Genomic DNA, 18587 nt, shown 5'->3' on the forward strand with positions numbered 1-18587 from the left:
ATAGCGGCCGCAGCCTTCCTCCTCAGGATTAGGTTTCCTCCTCCAGCCTGCTGACAAGGAGCCATGTGACTCCAGCACCCATTCAAAGCTGAGTCAGAGCACACACACACATTGATCCGTCTGTCACACACACACACACACACACAAACTGATCCGTCTGTCACACACACACACACAAACTGATCCGTCTGTCACACACACACACAAACTGATCCGTCTGTCACACACACAGATGACCTCAACCTTAAGGTGGGAATGTAACCCCAATGATCAATACCTGTGCACATTGTAGCAGTGGGGAGTTTGCATGTTTTAGACCAGAGGACCCCCCCCCCCCCCCCCCCTGCTACCACTTGTGGCCAACTCGAAGAAAGAGATTTTCCTCACTTTATTTAATTATTTTTTTGGAGAAGTAATTAATGAGAAATAAAAGGTTGCGAAGTAAGTTCGAAAAACAAAAAGCATAAACGTTTTTCTCTGCTTTCCACATCTATGAATCATCTCTGCGACATTTGACACCTTTTGGGGAGCCTCCACCCAGAGGTGGAGAACCACTTATTTACCCCTGTCAGGTCTACAACAACAACAGTGCAATAGTCGACAGGCTATGGTGATGGATGTCGCCGCAGGCGAACGTGCTATAAACTAAGATGTGAACACGGCCAACGTAATCGGCAGCACGTTAGCGTTTAGGTTTCACACGGTGGGTTTGACCTGCATGACAAAATGCACCGAGCTAAAAGGCCAACGCCACCGTGTTGACATGCTCACAATGCACGAGGCTGACCACGGTCATCGTCTCAGTTTAGCATACCAACATTTAGGGAGCACTCACAGGCTGATGGGGAATTATAAAATCAAAATGTTATTGGAGTTACGGATGGGTGTATGTGAACTGTATAAAGACTGTGGAGATATATAAATGAAAGGAAATTGAGAACCTACAAGGGAGGGGTGGGATGGAGAAAAGTTAGTGTAATATTTTTGTTTTGCCTTGTTTTGTTTTCTCCTTGTTTTCATCTTATGTTAAAAAAAACATCATCCTTGTGTGGTGTTTCTATAAGGTGATACATTTGTGTATTTTCTTTTTTGTAAAATAAGAGTATAGTTTGTTATTTCAGTATAACAAACTGTAAATTCTTGCTATTTCACCATAAATATCCTGTAAAAAATGTTTAAAAAAAATAATCATATGTTATTGGAATTGCATAATGAACCAAAACCACTCAAGGCCCTAGAAGAAAGGTCAGCGGATCTCTGAAGTCATTAGGATGGGAAACATGAATGTCTGCATGAAATTCCATGGCCATCCATCTGATAGTTATTGCTATTGTGGATCAAAGTTCCATGGCTAAAAATAACATACATATATATATATAGTTGTGCATCAACAGTAAGAGGCAAAAACATGCAAATTGTTGGCTGGTCCTTGAAGATTACATTCAGTGTTTCCCATGTGGAAATACTGCATCTATTCTCACAAGGTCTACTACAACCTTTTCCAGTCCGCAAGAGTGAATCAAACTCATGTTGCGGGCACACAGACAACAGGTGGCCAGCTGGTAATGAAAAGGCTTTTGAACTGAAGAATTAAAGGGTGACATGAAAAGGAGTGCCAGAAAAGCCTGCTTAACCATCACACGCAGGACATTCACTGACCGCTCTCTCTTCAAATAACGAAGACGGGGAGTGAGTCATTGCGTGCTGGCTTTCTTAAGAACATTGGACTACTTGACTTCTCATGAAGGGCATTGCAACAGGGAGATTTTAAACATCTCTAATGCGATGAATAAAGTAATACATTTTCTGAAATGAGCAATGCAAAAGGCATCGTGAATATATCAAGGTCCAAGTGAAAGTAGTGCACATCTATTTTAAAACCGCATGTTTACACATTTGCACAGGATGTTTATTAATTTGTAAATATCTGTATGCAGAAAATCAGTGGGAAAGCAATGTGTCTTTTATGAACTGGTAATGACTTTAGATATCACGGTGGTTGCTCACATTATAAATGTGTGCATCACTTGTTGTTCACCTGGACTATCCGCTTGTACTGGCAGAGTTTTAGGGACGTCCTTCCTTCAAATATAGAATATACCCCTGCATGCTACAGGTTCTTAAGGGAAAAAACGAAAGAAAAACAAACTTGTCGTGCCATGGAGGAATCAACACAAACACACAATTAATCCCACCTAAAGTCATAAAAGACGCCAGATTAAATGTGTTTTGCAGCGAACAAAGAAAAGTCCTGTGATCTAAACAAGTTGTTTTAATACGTTCGCCAAATAACAAGCGCTGCATTCCTCATCAGCTTATATGAGCCGTGGCGCTAAAGAAATACCCAACCTCAGAGTGTGTGTGTGTGTGTGTGTGTGCGTCATCCCTGGGGACTATCGTTTGTCCCCAGGGATGAGGGATCACTGTGGAGTCATTTATGTCTTGCGGGAAAAATAACAGTCAAAGCAACAAACGGCTCAGAGTGAAGTCCATTTCAAAGTCTGGGGCTTTTCTCATCCGCACCACGAGCAGCATTATCCACCGTGGTCGGCCACATTAAGAGCTGCGACTTCACGCGTTCACGGTCGATTGTCGATAGAATAGAAATAGTGTCCCCTTTCATGCTGCGACACGTCATATTATTATAATTGAGCCGCTTTTTAAATAGTTCCAGGTTCATTTATTGTCACCCGACATTTATTGGGGCAAAATGTGGTGAAATAAAGGAACGTGCCCCAGCCAAGACGATGAACTAATTTTTAAAAACATATTTTCTCGTGTGAAAGAATAATTTTTTTTTTTAAAGACAAAAATAACATTTAACGAGTTATTTTACTCAACAGATCGTTTTTATGAAGGGTTACCGCCACTTGGAAATCCTCCCTCCAGCATCCCGTTATTATTCTCTCCCTTCGAGTTTAAACCAAGGGTAGTCCTAGAGTCTAGACATTACGGAGTCACAGTGGTCAACCCGAGATAAACTGTTTCCAACAGGGCATCGTGCATTGTCCTCCGCTCTAGAAAAGAATCAGCCATCACCACTCAGGTATCTTTATACCTTGAGGAGGGTTAAGAGTGGAGGATGCCAACAATACACTTTGCAATGGAAACAAATGTCCTGTGGAAACATTGCTTCTGCCTGCAGCCTCGAAATGTCCTGAAGCTCATCGTAACTATGGAGGAGAGTTTGAATATAAAGGGCTTGGAGGTTAAAGATGATATACTTAAGCGTCAGCTCCTCTAAATAAATAGAGTCTGGCCATAATTTTCGTGTTTGCAAAAAAAGACGAGTGAAATATTGATATTTTTTTGTTGTAAATCCAGACTCATCAGTGGACTTATAGATATACAGACATCAGTGTATTCTTGAGATGCAAAATTAGATGTATTTTTTTTAAAGCCGTTTTTTAAATACATGTCTTTTGAATGATGATAAAGTTGTTTGACTGCAACAACAAAAAATAACGTAACGATATATTGTCTCATAACATTACAAGGATCAGGGACACACACATTTACCTACAATAGGTGTTTGTTGACAACACATATGTAGGTGTATATGTACTAGATCTTCAGGTAGTGTAGAGTGAGTTTATGAGAGCTTTTAGCTGGAAACAGCTGCCTCCTGTGGCTGAAACGTATGAAAGTGGCGAGCGGAACCAAAACGGTACACCTCAGCCATGAAACCAAAGCAATGAGATGCTAAGAAGACTGTCGGGCTGCACAGTCGGGTAACCGTGTGTGCTGATGCTCATGAAGGACAGGTCCGTCAAATCCAAACTATAACTAGAATGGGCACTCGGTAGAGCGCATACCTTCGCATATCACAAGATTGGGCATTGAATTATGAACATTTTGGCATTAGTTGCATGCCAATTGGACACAAATGTACCGTGCTATGGTAAAAAAAATGATTTTGACCTTTGCATGACCTTGACCCGATTGATCCCAAAATCTAATCAAATGGTCCCCGGATAATAACCAATCATCCCACCAAATTCCATGCGATTCAAGAAGATTTTTACCTGTTCATGACCTTTGACCTTGACCCGATCGATCCCAAAATCTAATCAACTGGTCCCCGGATAATAACCAATCATCCCGCCAAATTTCATGCGATTCGGTTCAATACTTTTTGAGTTCTGCGAATAACACGCATACAAATAAATAAATAAATGGCGATCAAAACATAACCTTCCGCATTTTCAATGCAAAGGTAAATATGCTCTTGAGTTCAGCGTCAACATAGAGACGTCCAGAAGTGTTAGGTGTGGTTTATTCTCGCCATAAGCTCAGCAGGGCTGCTCAGGTTTCACCAGCTAGACAAAAGACGGAGCCGCATTCTCACAGAAACACTGTAATTGTGGAGCTTTGACCCGGTGCACTTAATTTACTCTCATGAGACGGGAGTGAAATATCTCCTAGGCTCCCAGACTCGAAACAAAAAAGGCCTAAAAAATAAATTTAAAAAAATCATACAAAAGGTCAAATACAAATCAACCATTATCCATTTTCTGGGAAACGACGTGATGTGATTATGTTTGTGTGGCAAACAACACAACCATACTAGGGCTGCAACAACGAATCGATAAAATCTATAAAAATCGATTATTAAAATAGTTGGCAACGAATTCCATTATCGATTCGTTGTGTCGCGCGATTATTACGGCGCTCAATAAGTCACGGAGTGTAAACAAAGTAGATTTGAGCGCAGAGCGGCGCTGGAGAAACCAGAGCGGAGCGAGAGGGAGAGAGAGACTGAACGCTGCGTTGTGAGAGCCAATCAGCGCTGAGCTGCTCCGCTGTTGATGAATCTAATTGGCTGCTGCTGCTCACATGGCGCTGGATGCGGAAGTCCTTCACGTAGTCGGAGACATTCACGGAGCTAAGTGCGGCTCCGGGTGACACCAGGGCGCTACATGTCACGACGTGTGTGGCATTTCCACAAGAGTATAACGTAGAGAACATGGTTATTTATTCCGTGGCAGATGGCTGAAAATATTTGTCCATGGAGAAAGGCAACGGAGATAAGCCACGCCCCCTCGCCGTATTAGGCGTTTAACTCATAAATAGCCAACTCAGGAGAGTAAAGCCGTCAGTCTGTTTGTGACGGGTTCATCCACATGACCAGTGAACAGGGTTCATGCTGACCAGTGGATCTCCAGGACCTTTCCAGGAATTTAAACCAAATTTCCATGATTAAACATTTAATGAAAACTGTGTGTATACATGAACAAGTGAGAAGATGTAGTATTTAAAATAACAATGAGAATTCCAAAGCATACCGTTATATATACCGTGTAAATTAACATTTGAATAAAACAAATTTGCATTACTTTTCCAAACATTTGGGGATTTTATTTTTTTCAATTACTTTTCTAGGCCTGCTAATAGCCATTTAAAAATGCCATGACTTTTCCAGGTTTTCCATGACCGTACGGACCCTGTTTTGAATAAAGGGTTGAAAATTACAGTGTTTTTGTTTTTTTATCCGATTAATCAATAAAATAATCAACAGATTAATCGATTATCAAAATAATCGTTAGTTGCAGCCCTAAACCATACAACTCAAACTCACACCCACATGGGAAAAGATGACGCCCGACTGTCTTATGCAGTCGAGTATAACTAGATGCTCCAAAGAGACCGCAAACTCTAGGCAGCTTACTGGAGTTTAAAGCGAGAGGGCGGTGGGCCACGCTCTGCAAGGTGTACGGCTAAAGCGCTTAATAGTAATCAAATGCAACTTAGTGGGCTCCAGCAGAGCAACAGCCAAGCAAGGAAACTGAATTAAAAATTATTTTGAAGAGTAAACGCACCTAAAATAACAGTGTTTATGTTAGGTTGAGACGGATCGTTGCAGCATGGTGTGTTTAACAGAACTCTGGGTCTGTTTATCTCCAGAGGGGAAGGTAAAATAAACATGAAGACCCAAGAGGCCATGACGAGTAAAAGAAAAAGCTTATCAGCAGCCTCTTTTCCTTCCTTGTCTTCTGCATGACCAAGCAATTCCCAACAAGAATGCGAGAGACACTCGTCTCAACCCGTTTGTGCCTTCACTTTTTTTTCCCCTCCAGGCAAACAAACCATTGTCGTCACGAATCAGTTCACAATATGTCTGTTCGACAGTTTGCACTGAGGCGAAGGACGACGAACGAGAGCCGAGAGAGTGATCTTGCAGATAAGACGGATCTATCCGACGTGTCAAAGCACTACGAGACTAAAAGAAGCCGAACCGCTCTGGAATTTGAGTGTGAATCGAACAAGGTCAGACACACATTGCAGACTGTACGAGTCCTTGAAGAGTTCAAGTTTTGGAAGACGAAAAACATTGCAGTGTTTTGATTTCCTTTTTTTTAATAATCTCTATACTAAAATCGAAAGATATGTTTTATCCTGCGCGTCTCAACTTTATATCAAAAGTCAAATATCGCCTCAAATAACCTGCGGTGCACGTGGTGATGATATTGGCGAGTCAGCAGACGAGACACATCCTTCCTTCCTCCATGCTGCCAGAGGGCATGTCCTGAGATCTAATAGCCATGTGACAGAAACAATGATTAGAATATGGTTCCCAAACTAGGCTGCAGAGACCAGTAGGGGACATGAAGAGAGTTTCAAATGGGTGCATGGCACACTAATCTACAGGGATGTTGTTCAGTATCTAAATAATTATTGTAATAAAAAAGGAGCATTGAATTTTCGCCATTTCTGTCGTGCAAATGAAACTTTCCAAACTGTTTTACGCAACAACATATATATTGATGTTGAAACTGACATCAAAGAGTAAGATACACTTCTATATGTTAGATTTGACAGGCATGTCCTTCGTGTTCCTGTCACATTACATGTCATAGGGCTGACTCAATATTCCTGCTCACCTGAATCTGAAACAATCCAAGTGTCAGAACACTCAGATTCACACTCTAGTTTTGTTGACTTGTCACAACAGGAAAAGCACAGGTGCAACCAATAACGCAAAGCGTGGCTCAGTTATAGTCATCTGAATGCAGCAAATTAATTATATTCGTTTCACCTGTTTGACAAGTCAAAATGTCTGCCGTCAAAAAAATAAAAAAATTACAGAAAATTTGCTGGTTACAGTTTTTCTTCTGTTTTATATCATTTAAAAATCGAACACTTCCAAATCAAGAGATTTAATGGAAACTGCTTTGGGCCTCTGTTAATTGTTTTATCCATTTGTATGTGGACATTTCAGTTGCATAATTAGTGTGCTCCACTGTCATCTCCAACCGCTATGGTACAATAGGACAAAACAAAAAACTGAACTGAAGGTCAACGGTGTAGGAACGTTATCGATGAAAGAGAGAATCCACGTTGATTTCATCTCGTGCGAAAACAATTGACATTTTTGATGTCGGTCTTCAGTTTTTTAATAACTATAATAAACGTAGACAAGTCGACTCCTCCACGTGACCCATCCCATGTCTACACCGTAGCTACCGGGAGGATGAGAAACGCCTCCAATATGGTCGTGGACATTCTCGTTTATCGCCCAGCAGTCTGCGAGGAAGCTTAACCCACGACACAGTCAAGTTCCAGCACATTTACAGGACTTTCTCCCCTCCGATACCCGATTAACTACCCGAGGAACAACGCGAAGTCATACCGCAGCAGAGGACACTTTCGCATGTGTGTGGCAGTTGGTGGCTGTCAATGCCGCCTCTCGTCACAGGAAGACAAGTCAACAGTTGAAGCCAGTTCATCAAAGCTTTCAAAATAACAATAGCGCAAAGTAAAACACGCGTTTATTCTAGTTTTTCCCCTCAAACAAATCGTTCTCGAGGCTTTCAGGCACGCATACATTCTGGCATATTTACTCACCTCAAACTCTCACTGAGTGACTTGCCAAACCGGCATCAAGTCGGGAAAGAATATGAACGCTTCCACTTCCGGTAGAAAACTCAAATTAAACCTCGACGTGACGAGAGTTCGCGAGGGCGTGCAATTCCCACCACAAAAAAACACATTCTATTCAATAATGAGCTCATAATAATTGAAGGGTATAGACAATATTACATGACAGCATGATACAGTTATTGGTTTATTTCAAAACGGAATGTCACTCTTTTATTCTGAAGGCAACGCTTATCGAATTCCGGTTGTACTTTTGTAAATTCCGGCAATTTCTCGCCGTTTTCTCCGGAGAAGTTGTTGCGCCTGCGTGAATGATTCATGCTGATGAAAGCATGAGGGCGTCTTCTACTGTTAATGATGCCCAGCAGGTCCGACAGAAACAGGAAGACACTAAATGTTAATTTAAGCTGCTAGCAGCGATGTACCCCAGGGCTAATGGCGAGATGCCGGTGTTACACTCTAACTGGTATTCAAACCCACTGGTTACCCTTCGCGTGCGTGCGCTGTGTCCACTGAACAGCTGCAGCAGTTGTCTGCCTCGGTCACCAGATTCGTCACACATTCACAAACGGATTGCTGGAGACGTCTACGCCACATCTCATATCCATTGCGGCGATTACAGTCGTATAAGTGAGCATTACAATCACAACCACGTATGAAGAAATACATTTAAGAAAATGTATGTATGGGAACTGGGAAGATCGCAACGACCTGGATTCGATCTCGAGACAAAATGATAATGAAAACAAAACACATGCCACTCAACGTGTTGCCACTTGTTGATTGTTTAAACACAAGTAATTTAGTGAGTCAGACTTTAAGTCACATCTCTTCTGTGTAAAGGGGACGTTTTGGTCGTCTGTAAAAACAAGTCCGCCAAAGACCTGGACCATAAACAACAGCGCTTCAACACGCTTAAGGTACCAGAAGAAGGTAGTTGAGTTGAATACTCAGATCATGGATCTCAGCAGAAGAAATGGGGAAACTCTCTGAGACCAATACGGTTCTGAATGAGAACATGAAGAAGAGAAGCACCTGTGCGGAAGTGCCAATGGAGACAGATCATGCTAACACTACTGTCGTGACGCCTTCTTCAGCCGAAGAGCTAAAGAATCATCATCAGTTTGAATATTCTCCCTGTGTCCGCGTGGCCAGTGCTCCGGTTTCCTCCCACAACATAACCATGGTGGGTGCTCCTAGTGCTGCAGGTTTTCCAAAAAAATACAACACTGTATTACTAATTGGAGATGATAATTTAAAGTGTCCATTTACCCTATTCATTCTGGGTTTTACTCCTGGTGCACATGTTTCCCAATAATAATAAAAAAGTAGTGTGTTCCTCTGATTAAATGTATACGGTATTAATACAATTGTATTTCATGATGGTGATTATAAAGGATAAATATTGGTATCTGTTTAAGTTGTCTGTTTAATAACCTGAAGCTGATCTATAAAATTATCAATGTTATAAAATACTTTGTTTAGGTTAATGGCTGGTGCTGTAATAAAGGCCTGAAGACCGAACTGACCGACTGAGAGGTGTGAAGGATTATTAAGGTCAGAGGCCAGCTCTCCTGCCGAGAAGCTGTAATTTTATCAAGACATTTTTTAATAAACCTAATCATAATAACATGTTTTCTCTCCTTCACTAATTCATCCTCCAAACTAATTACATTTTTTTTTTTTTTAAAGACCAAATATATCAAAATTCCGCAGGTGCAGCATGCACATAATGTATATGTTCTTGCCCTATGCTATATAGAGCAAAAAAATGCATGCGTCAGTCAACATGTGCAAAGGTCACAGCAATATAAATAGAGTACGAATGACCTCTACTGGTGGTTTACTGCAAAATCTTATCAATACAATGCAAATCCTTTTTTTAGATCATAATTATATTCGGTTTAATTTTTGCAATAATATTTGTGAGTCATGTTTAATAAATTATACTGTTAACGTTCCTTATAACATTAACCTAGTCTATTATGTGTTGTGCAGCTAAATAAAAGGCGCATGACAAATAGGTTGATAATGATTACATTTATGTGAGGGCGGTGGTTGGGGGTTGGGTCTGTCAATCACTGAGAGACTGTCTTGATTTGTTGTCTCAGTGGAACAAGCCCCGCCCCCTCGGCTTTCCGCAGCGTTGATTGGCTGCTTTATTGTTGATGTTCTGTCACTTTACGTGTCAAAGGGCTCGCGAACAGTGTTGCTAGTACAGCGAGTGTCGCTGCACACACTAACCAGGAAGTCAACAAAGTTGAAATTTAATACCAGCGTGACTTTAACGTCCACAAACGGTGAACCGACGGGATGAGTTCTGCTGCCCCTCCGGTGAGCTGCACGGTACCGAGCTGCGTTTGACGTGACGCTGCACACAGATACCAGCTTGCTAGCTTCGTCGGCTAGCTAGCTGTTAGCCTAACGTCGTTTGTTGACACAGACATAACAACGAAACTGGCGTGAGCTGCGCGTGAGCTGGTCATCTGTTAGTTGGTTTAGAAAACATACATTTACTCCAGATTCATGCATTTGCCCTGACAGGGCTAAGTAATGGGTAAACACTTTGCTGACAAATGTTAATTCAGAATGGGAGAGTTTCTGTAGCTCAGATTAAATGAAGGACAAATACAAATAATTGTGGGTGTATGTCAACGTTTAAACACAGTGATTGGTATTGGTAGATAGTATGCACATGAGTTCAAGGTTAAAGACAACTATTAAGCCTTCTCTCCTGTACCTCGTGAAGTCATTGTATTATATATGCATTTAATTATTTATTTCATAACAGCTTTACATGCAAATTGCAGATAAATAGATGAATGATGTTGTACTTTATTCATCCCGCACCTGAGGCAAAACCCAAGGATTTAAAAGTAGGAACTAAAATGGATTAATGAGCACATAACCTGTACACCATAATCATCTTTAATGCTATAGGCAACGTTATATTCCAGTGCATCATACATAAGTTCTGTAAATGTAATGGTGCATAGTGAGAAGTAGTGTTCAGGATTGCACATGGTTATAACAAAATAAATGTAATTAACTGGATAATTAATTGATTGATTTTTTGGTCTGTTATTGGCATCGCTACAAAACGGCACACAGGAGCCGGGCAAACTGTACCCCAGTAGCCATTGGTTGGGCATAATTTATAAGCGAAAACAAACAGCCATGGAGGTCAATCCTTTTTCAGGACATGACTTTTTTTTGCTGAGTTTTGATTTGTTTGTTTTGCAGACGATTGGGGAGTTATTCCTCATTCTCGGTGAGATGGGCTTCTCAGAGGAACAGATCCAGGCGGCTGTACAGGCGGGGCATTTTTCTGTGTCGGATGCAGCTGAGTGGTGAGTTTTCCCAGTTATTATCTTAAACAGTTAACATTCATTAAAATGCTCATATAATTTTCATTCAGTGTCTAAAAGACCACACTGTTCAGTATTAATTCTATATCCCTCTCTCGTTTGTGGACAGGCTCTTGCAGGGTCAGTATCCACGGCACAAGTTGGTCAAGCGGTCATCACAGCCGGCGGAGACGGCGATTTCTGCTTTCAACCTACCCAAAGATGCCGCAAGCACTTCAGAGCATACATCTCCCTCTGACAGCAGAGGTATAGTACAAAGCAGTTTGCTTTTAAGGATAAATAGTCATATAGGAGTTCAATTAACCATTGTAATATCTTTCTCTGTAATCCTGTCATTGATGTTTTTAAATAAGACTTAAAGAAATTAATGGTTTAGGGTGCAAAATTAACTCTTTTTTTCTTAAACAGCATCCCCTTCAGGGATGCTGATACCATCACAGTCGGGCAACCTGTCTCCAGAACCACTACCAGTCGAGTCTCGCATCAAAGAGGACAAGAGCGACTTTGAAGAGCAGCAGAGACACCGCATTGCACAGGAGGTCAGAACGGAGAGAAGGCAAAAGAAACAGGTCAGCAGTGCTGAAGAGAACAACTCCTGGTGCCCAACGGCGTCAACTCAGCCGGACCGTCAACTTTTATCCCACAGAATGAAAAGTGTGCGGTTTGTCAATCTGAGAACTGACATCTTTGTGTGTGTGTGTGTGTGTGTGTGTGTGTGTGTGTGTGTGTGTTCTGTCCGATAGGAGCGTGAGTCCGTGTTGAAGCGGATCGCTGAGGATCGGAGGAGTTTGCAGCAGAAGACCCAGACCAGCGCTGCCACAGAGACGTCTCCTCCCAGTGATCAAGGGCAGAAGCTTGGAGGAAAGATTGCGACTAATGTGGATAACAACTGCGTCCTAATGGTGAGGCTCTGAATATGTGTTTCATTTGTATGCACGTATGACGCAGTCAAATTGTAGTTGTTTAAACCTCGTGTTTTGTTTGTTTGCTGCAGATTCGGCTCCCATCTGGCGAGTCCATGCGCGAGCGCTTCCCAGCCGACGCTCCTCTCCGCAGCGTCGTGGAGCACATCGCCGGGCGCCACCCCTCCCTACCCGCCTTTTCTCTCCTGCAGGGTTTCCCACGGAAACGCTTTGGCGAGGCAGAGCTTGCTTGTTCGCTGCACTCTCTCGGCCTCACTCCCAACGCTGCGCTGTGCATTCAGACCACTCCTCCTGGGGCCCCTCAGGACCCACCGAGTCCTGCCGATGAGCCCTCTCCTTGTGATGTGTGTCCTCAGCCACAGATCCCGGTCCTGGCGGGGGCGGGAGGACCGGACCTTGTTCTCCCTCCTCCGCTACCCAACGAGCTGTGGGAAGAGGCAGTGAATTATGCAGGACTTCCTGGAGGCGGTCCTTCTCTTACTGGGCCATCTCACTTCTGGGGTATGTATCAAATACTGTGTAAAATTTTAATTTCTCACATTACATTTTTATGTACACTTTTACCTTTTATTTAATAATGAACCACGTGTTTCTATGGAGACTTGCATGTCATTCCAAGCCGTGAAAATGCTCCCAACTGTGAATCCCAGAGTGTTGCATTTTATTTAAACTGTGATTTGAATCGCTGTCCGGTCATCATATGACATTCCTGTTGCTGTTCCACAGGCCGAGGCAACAAGATGGTGACTGCTGAGGAGGCTGTGGGCATCGAAGTTGATGAGCAACAAGGAGAAGAGGAAGAGCCGCCTTACATTCTTAACGGTACTGCTCCGTGTCTGGAGTTGTTGCCGACACCTCATCCCTCTTTTTGACCTACATTCCCCCTCTCCTCCTTCCCTCTTCCCTCCTCAACCTGTTTCCAATTATTTATCCACATAGAACTTTATTTTCCTCCGTGCCAGAACAGGATGACGATGGCCTCTGACCTGCAGCTGTTGGAGTAACTTTCATTCAGTGTCATACTTTATGGAGCTTAAGTTCCCCAGTGTACAGGATATTTGACCGACGTCCCCAGCGACGTGTTTCTCATCTTAGAGGCTTTAGGATGGAGCTGAAAGCCCCATTCAGTGAAACATACAGTAGACAGGATCAGACCTGCTGAGCCCCACTAGTGAGAACTGAGCTCCCCAAGTGTTTGGAATCTGGCAGCCAATCATATGCAGTCTTTCAGAGCAGGTGGATGTGATGTAGTATTCTCAAAATGTGCCAGACCAGAGAGTGGGAGGAGCTCAATCCCTGTGGAAGCTTGTAAAGAAAAGAATCAAAAATGTAAAACAAAAGATGCTGAGGTGTGTGAGATGGAAATGTAACTTGTTTTCAGTGTAAAGACAGCAGGTCTAGACTTGAATTATTTTCCTGAGGCTTTTACTGTATTTTTTATCAGTTTGGATGTTCGGGACTATTTTTCTGTGATATCTTTAGTGACTACAGCCGTTACGCTCGTTTTCTTTTCTCTCACAGGAATGCCGCCGCTGCCTTTCTTTCCGGATAATAGGATTCGTGTACACTTTGGGCCCCGGCACCACTGGCCAGAGCAAGGCAATCGCCTCAGGTGGGTGTGCTGACAGAAGGGCGCCGGCGTCAGAACTACACTGAAGTACGACTGTAATACTGAAGTGTTACGGATGTTTTGCAGCTGGTTATAATGAATCTTTCTGAAGATGCCTCTGTTTTCTTTATAGATTATTGTTGGGCTCTGTTTTACTCTAACTGGAGCCAAAATCTATTAATTGGTTGACAGACAATTTGATAATAATAATGATAAAGTAATTTTTTTAAGGTAAAAATGCAAAACATTTGCTTGTTCTACCTTTGGATTTGCTGCGTTTGTTCGATTTCTCATTTTTAAATTGAATATCTTTAGACTTTCAGATTGTTGGTTGGACAACATTACATCATTGTTTGTTGAATATTGTGACATCACCCTGGGCTCTGGGAAACAGTGATGGCCATTTGTGTTCACTAGATAGATAGATAGATAGATATATACTTTATTAATCCCCAAGGGGAAATTTGTCAAAATCTAATCGAGAAAGCAGCCGATAAAAGGGAACATTAGTTGCAGGACTACTTGTACTGCTATCCCAATAAAGTATCAACAGTGACCTGCTCTTTATAATCTATTAATTACTGTTTCTGGCATGTTGGATTGAATAGTGGATGTTTATTAAAACACAGCGTTGGTTTAAAAGACAGTCGTGTGTTTCAGGGAGGGTGCACAGGAGGAGCCGGCAGAGCCAGAGGACGTTGGCGATCAGGAGGCTCCCGGAGCTGCAGGCCAGGCCGCGGTGGAGCGTCTTCAAAGAGCTGCGCAGCAAGAAGACCCTCGTGCCTCCCAGGGACAACCGTCGCCCCCTAAAAAACCCTACAGGGCACCCAGCGTGCCGTCCCTTTGTGCCTTGGCGACCCGCGCAACTGTCCACCTCATGTCTGGTGAGACCCAATAATCGCTCCCAGGTTTCTATTTCCACCAGGAGAACGCGCCTCATTGCTCCAGTTCGCTCACCGTCGTCGCGCTTGGCCCCGTGTCTCCGCTCCCTCAGCTCCCAGCATGCAGTACAGCAGCAGTCTGGCGTGCCTCACCCCGGAGCTCGCGGAGCTGCTGCTCAACCACATGTCCCGTGAGAGGCTCCTGCGCCCACGCACCTTGGAGCTCTTCTTCGGCTGCCCCTTGCAGAAGTTTGTCCTAAACTGCTACCCTTACGCCACCAACGAGCTCCTGCGGCAGTTACGGGTCTTCATAACCCTGAAGCACCTGAGTCTGGTCAACTCGCCTCTCATCACTGGTATGGATGTTCATTTCAGATTGCAGTTTTTGGGGGGCTTTTCAGTTATCAACGTTGCCATGTTAACTCCTGCAATATTTTTCGTCGGAGTGAAGTTTTTGTTCTTTAATCTCCTGAACGTGTTTTGTCCAGACTCTGGGCTGTCCATCGTCTCCGGCCTGCTCAAACTCCAGCACCTCAACCTGGCCTCCTGTAGCAAGCTGACCGACTCCTGTCTGCAGCACATCAAAGGTTCGGCTTTCTACAAACTGTCCTGCAAAAAAGGCTCAGATTGTTACCAGAGAGGATCTAACGGATTATGTAACATCACAACGACGTGCAGGATCCCAACGGAAGCTGCTCGCGGCTGAATCCGTTTTGCTTTAAGGGTTATTGCCAAATATCTTTCTGTGTCTCCAAGGTTTAAAGAGCCTGTGCTTCCTGTCCCTGGACCACACCAAAGTGACGGACACTGGGATGGTGTTATATCTCCAGTCGGCTCCATCCAGTCTCTCTCAGCTCAGCTTGAACCAAACGGCTGTGTCTGAAGCCACGCTGGCAGTCCTGCCCACCTGTGTGCCAAAACTGAGGCTCCTCAGCATCAAGCAGACGAAGGTACATCTGCCGTGTGAACCTACCGTCATGGCGTCAGTTTATCATTTTCTACGGATCTTCTCGTGCCGTTTCGTTTGGTCAGGTCAGTGACGTGTCGGCCTTGGCCGGGCTGTCCAGCCTGCAGACTCTCAACCTGGACGGGACGTGCGTGACCGAAGGCTCTCTGGAGCACCTCGCCACACACCCGGGCCTGATGTCCCTCAGTTTGGCCGGAATCCCCGTAGCGGATGGCGATCACGCGCTGCAGATAATCTCCGGTACTTGATGGCAAGAAACACGAGACACATGGGGTCTGTGGTTAATCAAACTATCTACAAAATAAAAGGGTTTGTGCTTCCCTTCCAGGTATAAAGTTGTCTCAGCTGACCCTGCCTGGACGCCACTCGGTGACAAACAGAGGGCTGTCCTTCCTCTCTCGGCTGTCTCTGCTCTTAGAGCTGGACCTGACTGACTACACGCAGGTCACGGACCAGGGAGTCCGCCAGCTCTCCACCATGAGCAGGTTATTCCCACACGTTGCCTCGCACGCGGGTCATCGCAAAAACATGTCGTTTTATTTTGGCGCGATGCCAACGGGGGGGACACTGACGGGAGCGTTGCGTGTGCGTCGTTGTGTAGGTTGAAGAAGCTGTCGCTAAGCAACACACAGGTGACCGACGCGGGGCTTCCCTCGCTGCGCGGCCTGCAGGAGCTGCAGGAGCTCTGTTTGGACCGGACGGCGGTCACCAGCCGCGGAGTGGCCGAACTCGTCACCTGTCTGCCGCACCTGCAGGTGATCTCACTGCCGACATGTCCGCCAACTGCCGAGCACCGGCGCGGTTCTCGTTGTCAAGAACCGAGGTTAAACGCGGCTACCGCACAGCGCCTACTCATTTAGGGTTCCCTTAACCTAACATTGTGATTCGCCAGACTTCAATGCGGGGCTCAGGAAAGTGTCACCTTCTGTAAAGAGTCATTTTGTGTCATGCAACATATTGTTTTGTCATTTATAAAGCTTACTTTTCATTCCCAGTATTGTGGAGACTTGCAGACAAGTTCATTAGTATTTGGTCTCAATGGAAATATTGTCGAACAATTTAAACTCTTTTTTTTAATTAATATGCATGATATTTTGCTGATGTTTTCTGCCTGTGTGTATTAGGTACTGGGGTTAGCCAGCACTCAGGTGGGAGACACAGTCGTGAGGAGAGGCCTGATCCGCTGCAATCAACTCGTGAAGCTCAATCTCAGCCGCACACGGATCACCGACCACGGTACGGTCCAACTCTGAAATCACCCGTTCTTCATCTGACTCCATCACTCCATCTTTTTCTCACCCCGGCTGACCAATCTCTGTGCATCTTTCTACGTTGGTTTTTTTCCCCTCCTTCCCTCAGGTCTAAAGTTCTTGAAAACCATGCGTCTGGCTCAGGTGAACCTGGACGGCACCGGCGTGAGTCCGATGGGTATTGCGAGCCTGCTCTCCTTCATCAGCAGCATTCGGGCCAGCAACACTCGCAGCGTTCCCGCCGACGAGGTGTCGGACGAGGAGTGGGAAGCCCAGTGAGCGGCGACGCCTCGGGGCCGGTCCACGCGTACCGGACCCGAGAACGTCTGCTGCGGTTCCCCCTTTTTTTTATTCCCGGAAAAACGTGCGGCCATCTGGATTGACTGAAGCTCCCATTTGTTTCAACCGCAGCAGCTCGTGCCGCTAACTAGTCACGCGCTACCAAGTCGGAACCGTAAACGAGAGCCTGGTGTTTATAAACTCGCCCATTAATAACGTTTACACATAGAGAAGCAATCTGCATTTATTTGCGTACACTGCAGCCCTTTTTGTTTCTGGAAAAAAAAGTCCACGTGACAAACGTTAAAGCTTTATGCGCTGCCTTATAGGTTGGCCCTTTTCTCAGCCGACTGGCAGGAACATATTACATGTTGGATATGTCACATATAACACGGCATGTATTCTCAGACTATCGGCCTGATGTGTTTCAAATTAAAACCTGAATAACAAATTCAACTAAATCTTTTTTTTGAAGGATGTGAAGTCAGATGACTTCCGGTAAACATTCTGTCACGTGGTTTAAAAACTAACATTTAATCTTTAGCTGTATTCACGTGATGTCGGATTTATTAGAATACATTTCTAAATAGAATTGAGTTAAAAAAAAAATGTTGGGTGTGTGAATTGGCCCAGTACATGCAGGAAACACTGCACGCCAATTAAGAAAGCAGTATTATAGAGTTAGTGACACCATGAGACAAATTTTTGCTCAGTTTCTCATTTTAGTATATTTTATCAAGAAAGTGAAAACTTTAACCATCCTGTTCGATGCGTAGATCAATTATTACATACTTGGTTGAAGTAGGCATTGTTATTCTGGTTATTAGTTAAAACAAGAAATGTTTCCTGTTTAAAGAAGTTGATCAGCAATTAAGTGGTGATTTAAGTTTCTTGTTGAAACTGAAGTATGTCATGTGAAATGAGGACATGGAAAAAGTAAATTAAAATGAGAAACTGGACATGTATTTGTCCTGGTAGCAGTTTGGCCTTACTTCTGTTTCTTTGACATATTTCCTGTCTGGCAAACGCAGCGTTCCTGTAAGAGCTCATAATGAAGAGCTCAGCACTTGCGACGTCACCTTTATGGATGTCAGTTTCAAGCAATCCACAGATCAGTTTAGACTTTGGCGCATTGGGTTCAGTTGACATTTTAAGAATGGCTTGTGCGTTAGTTATGCGACTTTTTAACAGCCAGCTTCAGGTTCCTGGAAGACTGGCTGAGCAGTGTTCAGTAGACTGGAAGATGAAGTAGGATCTATGCAGCCACGGGGCTCATAAGCCAGAATCCAAAGCAACTTTTACTCATGTCAAGTTTTGTCCTCTTGTTTAGATGTAAAATAGTTTATTTTCCCTAAAGGCTTTTGATTTTTGGATACGAGCACTGTATTCGTTAAGTGTAAGATGAATAATAAAAGTCTTTGGAATCTAAACG

General features: G+C 43.8%; 1 protein-coding gene across 2 annotated transcripts; it reads left to right on the top strand.

Moving 5' to 3' along the window:
• The first annotated feature begins 10082 nt into the window (after nucleotides 1–10082).
• Nucleotides 10083–18585, top strand: si:ch73-173p19.1 (uncharacterized). 2 transcript variants are annotated; one of them, XM_056434787.1, is made up of 17 exons: nucleotides 10083–10212; nucleotides 11122–11228; nucleotides 11356–11492; nucleotides 11655–11815; nucleotides 11990–12148; nucleotides 12241–12670; nucleotides 12896–12991; nucleotides 13691–13781; nucleotides 14439–14662; nucleotides 14773–15015; nucleotides 15148–15246; nucleotides 15416–15609; nucleotides 15692–15866; nucleotides 15955–16111; nucleotides 16228–16381; nucleotides 16751–16862; nucleotides 16986–18585. In XM_056434787.1, the coding sequence occupies exons 1-17, from the start codon at nucleotides 10192–10194 to the stop codon at nucleotides 17153–17155; spliced, it is 2730 nt and encodes a 909-aa protein (XP_056290762.1). In that variant the 5' UTR covers nucleotides 10083–10191; the 3' UTR covers nucleotides 17156–18585. The 2 variants fall into 2 exon arrangements, 1 of the variants encoding a protein (XP_056290762.1); XR_008834155.1 differs by lacking the exons at nucleotides 16751–16862; nucleotides 16986–18585 and having other exon boundaries at nucleotides 15727–15866; nucleotides 16228–16316.
• The last annotated feature ends 2 nt before the right edge of the window (nucleotides 18586–18587 follow it).

This window comes from Pseudoliparis swirei, chromosome 16 (genome assembly GCF_029220125.1).
Source record: "Pseudoliparis swirei isolate HS2019 ecotype Mariana Trench chromosome 16, NWPU_hadal_v1, whole genome shotgun sequence".
Taxonomy (NCBI): domain Eukaryota; kingdom Metazoa; phylum Chordata; class Actinopteri; order Perciformes; family Liparidae; genus Pseudoliparis; species Pseudoliparis swirei.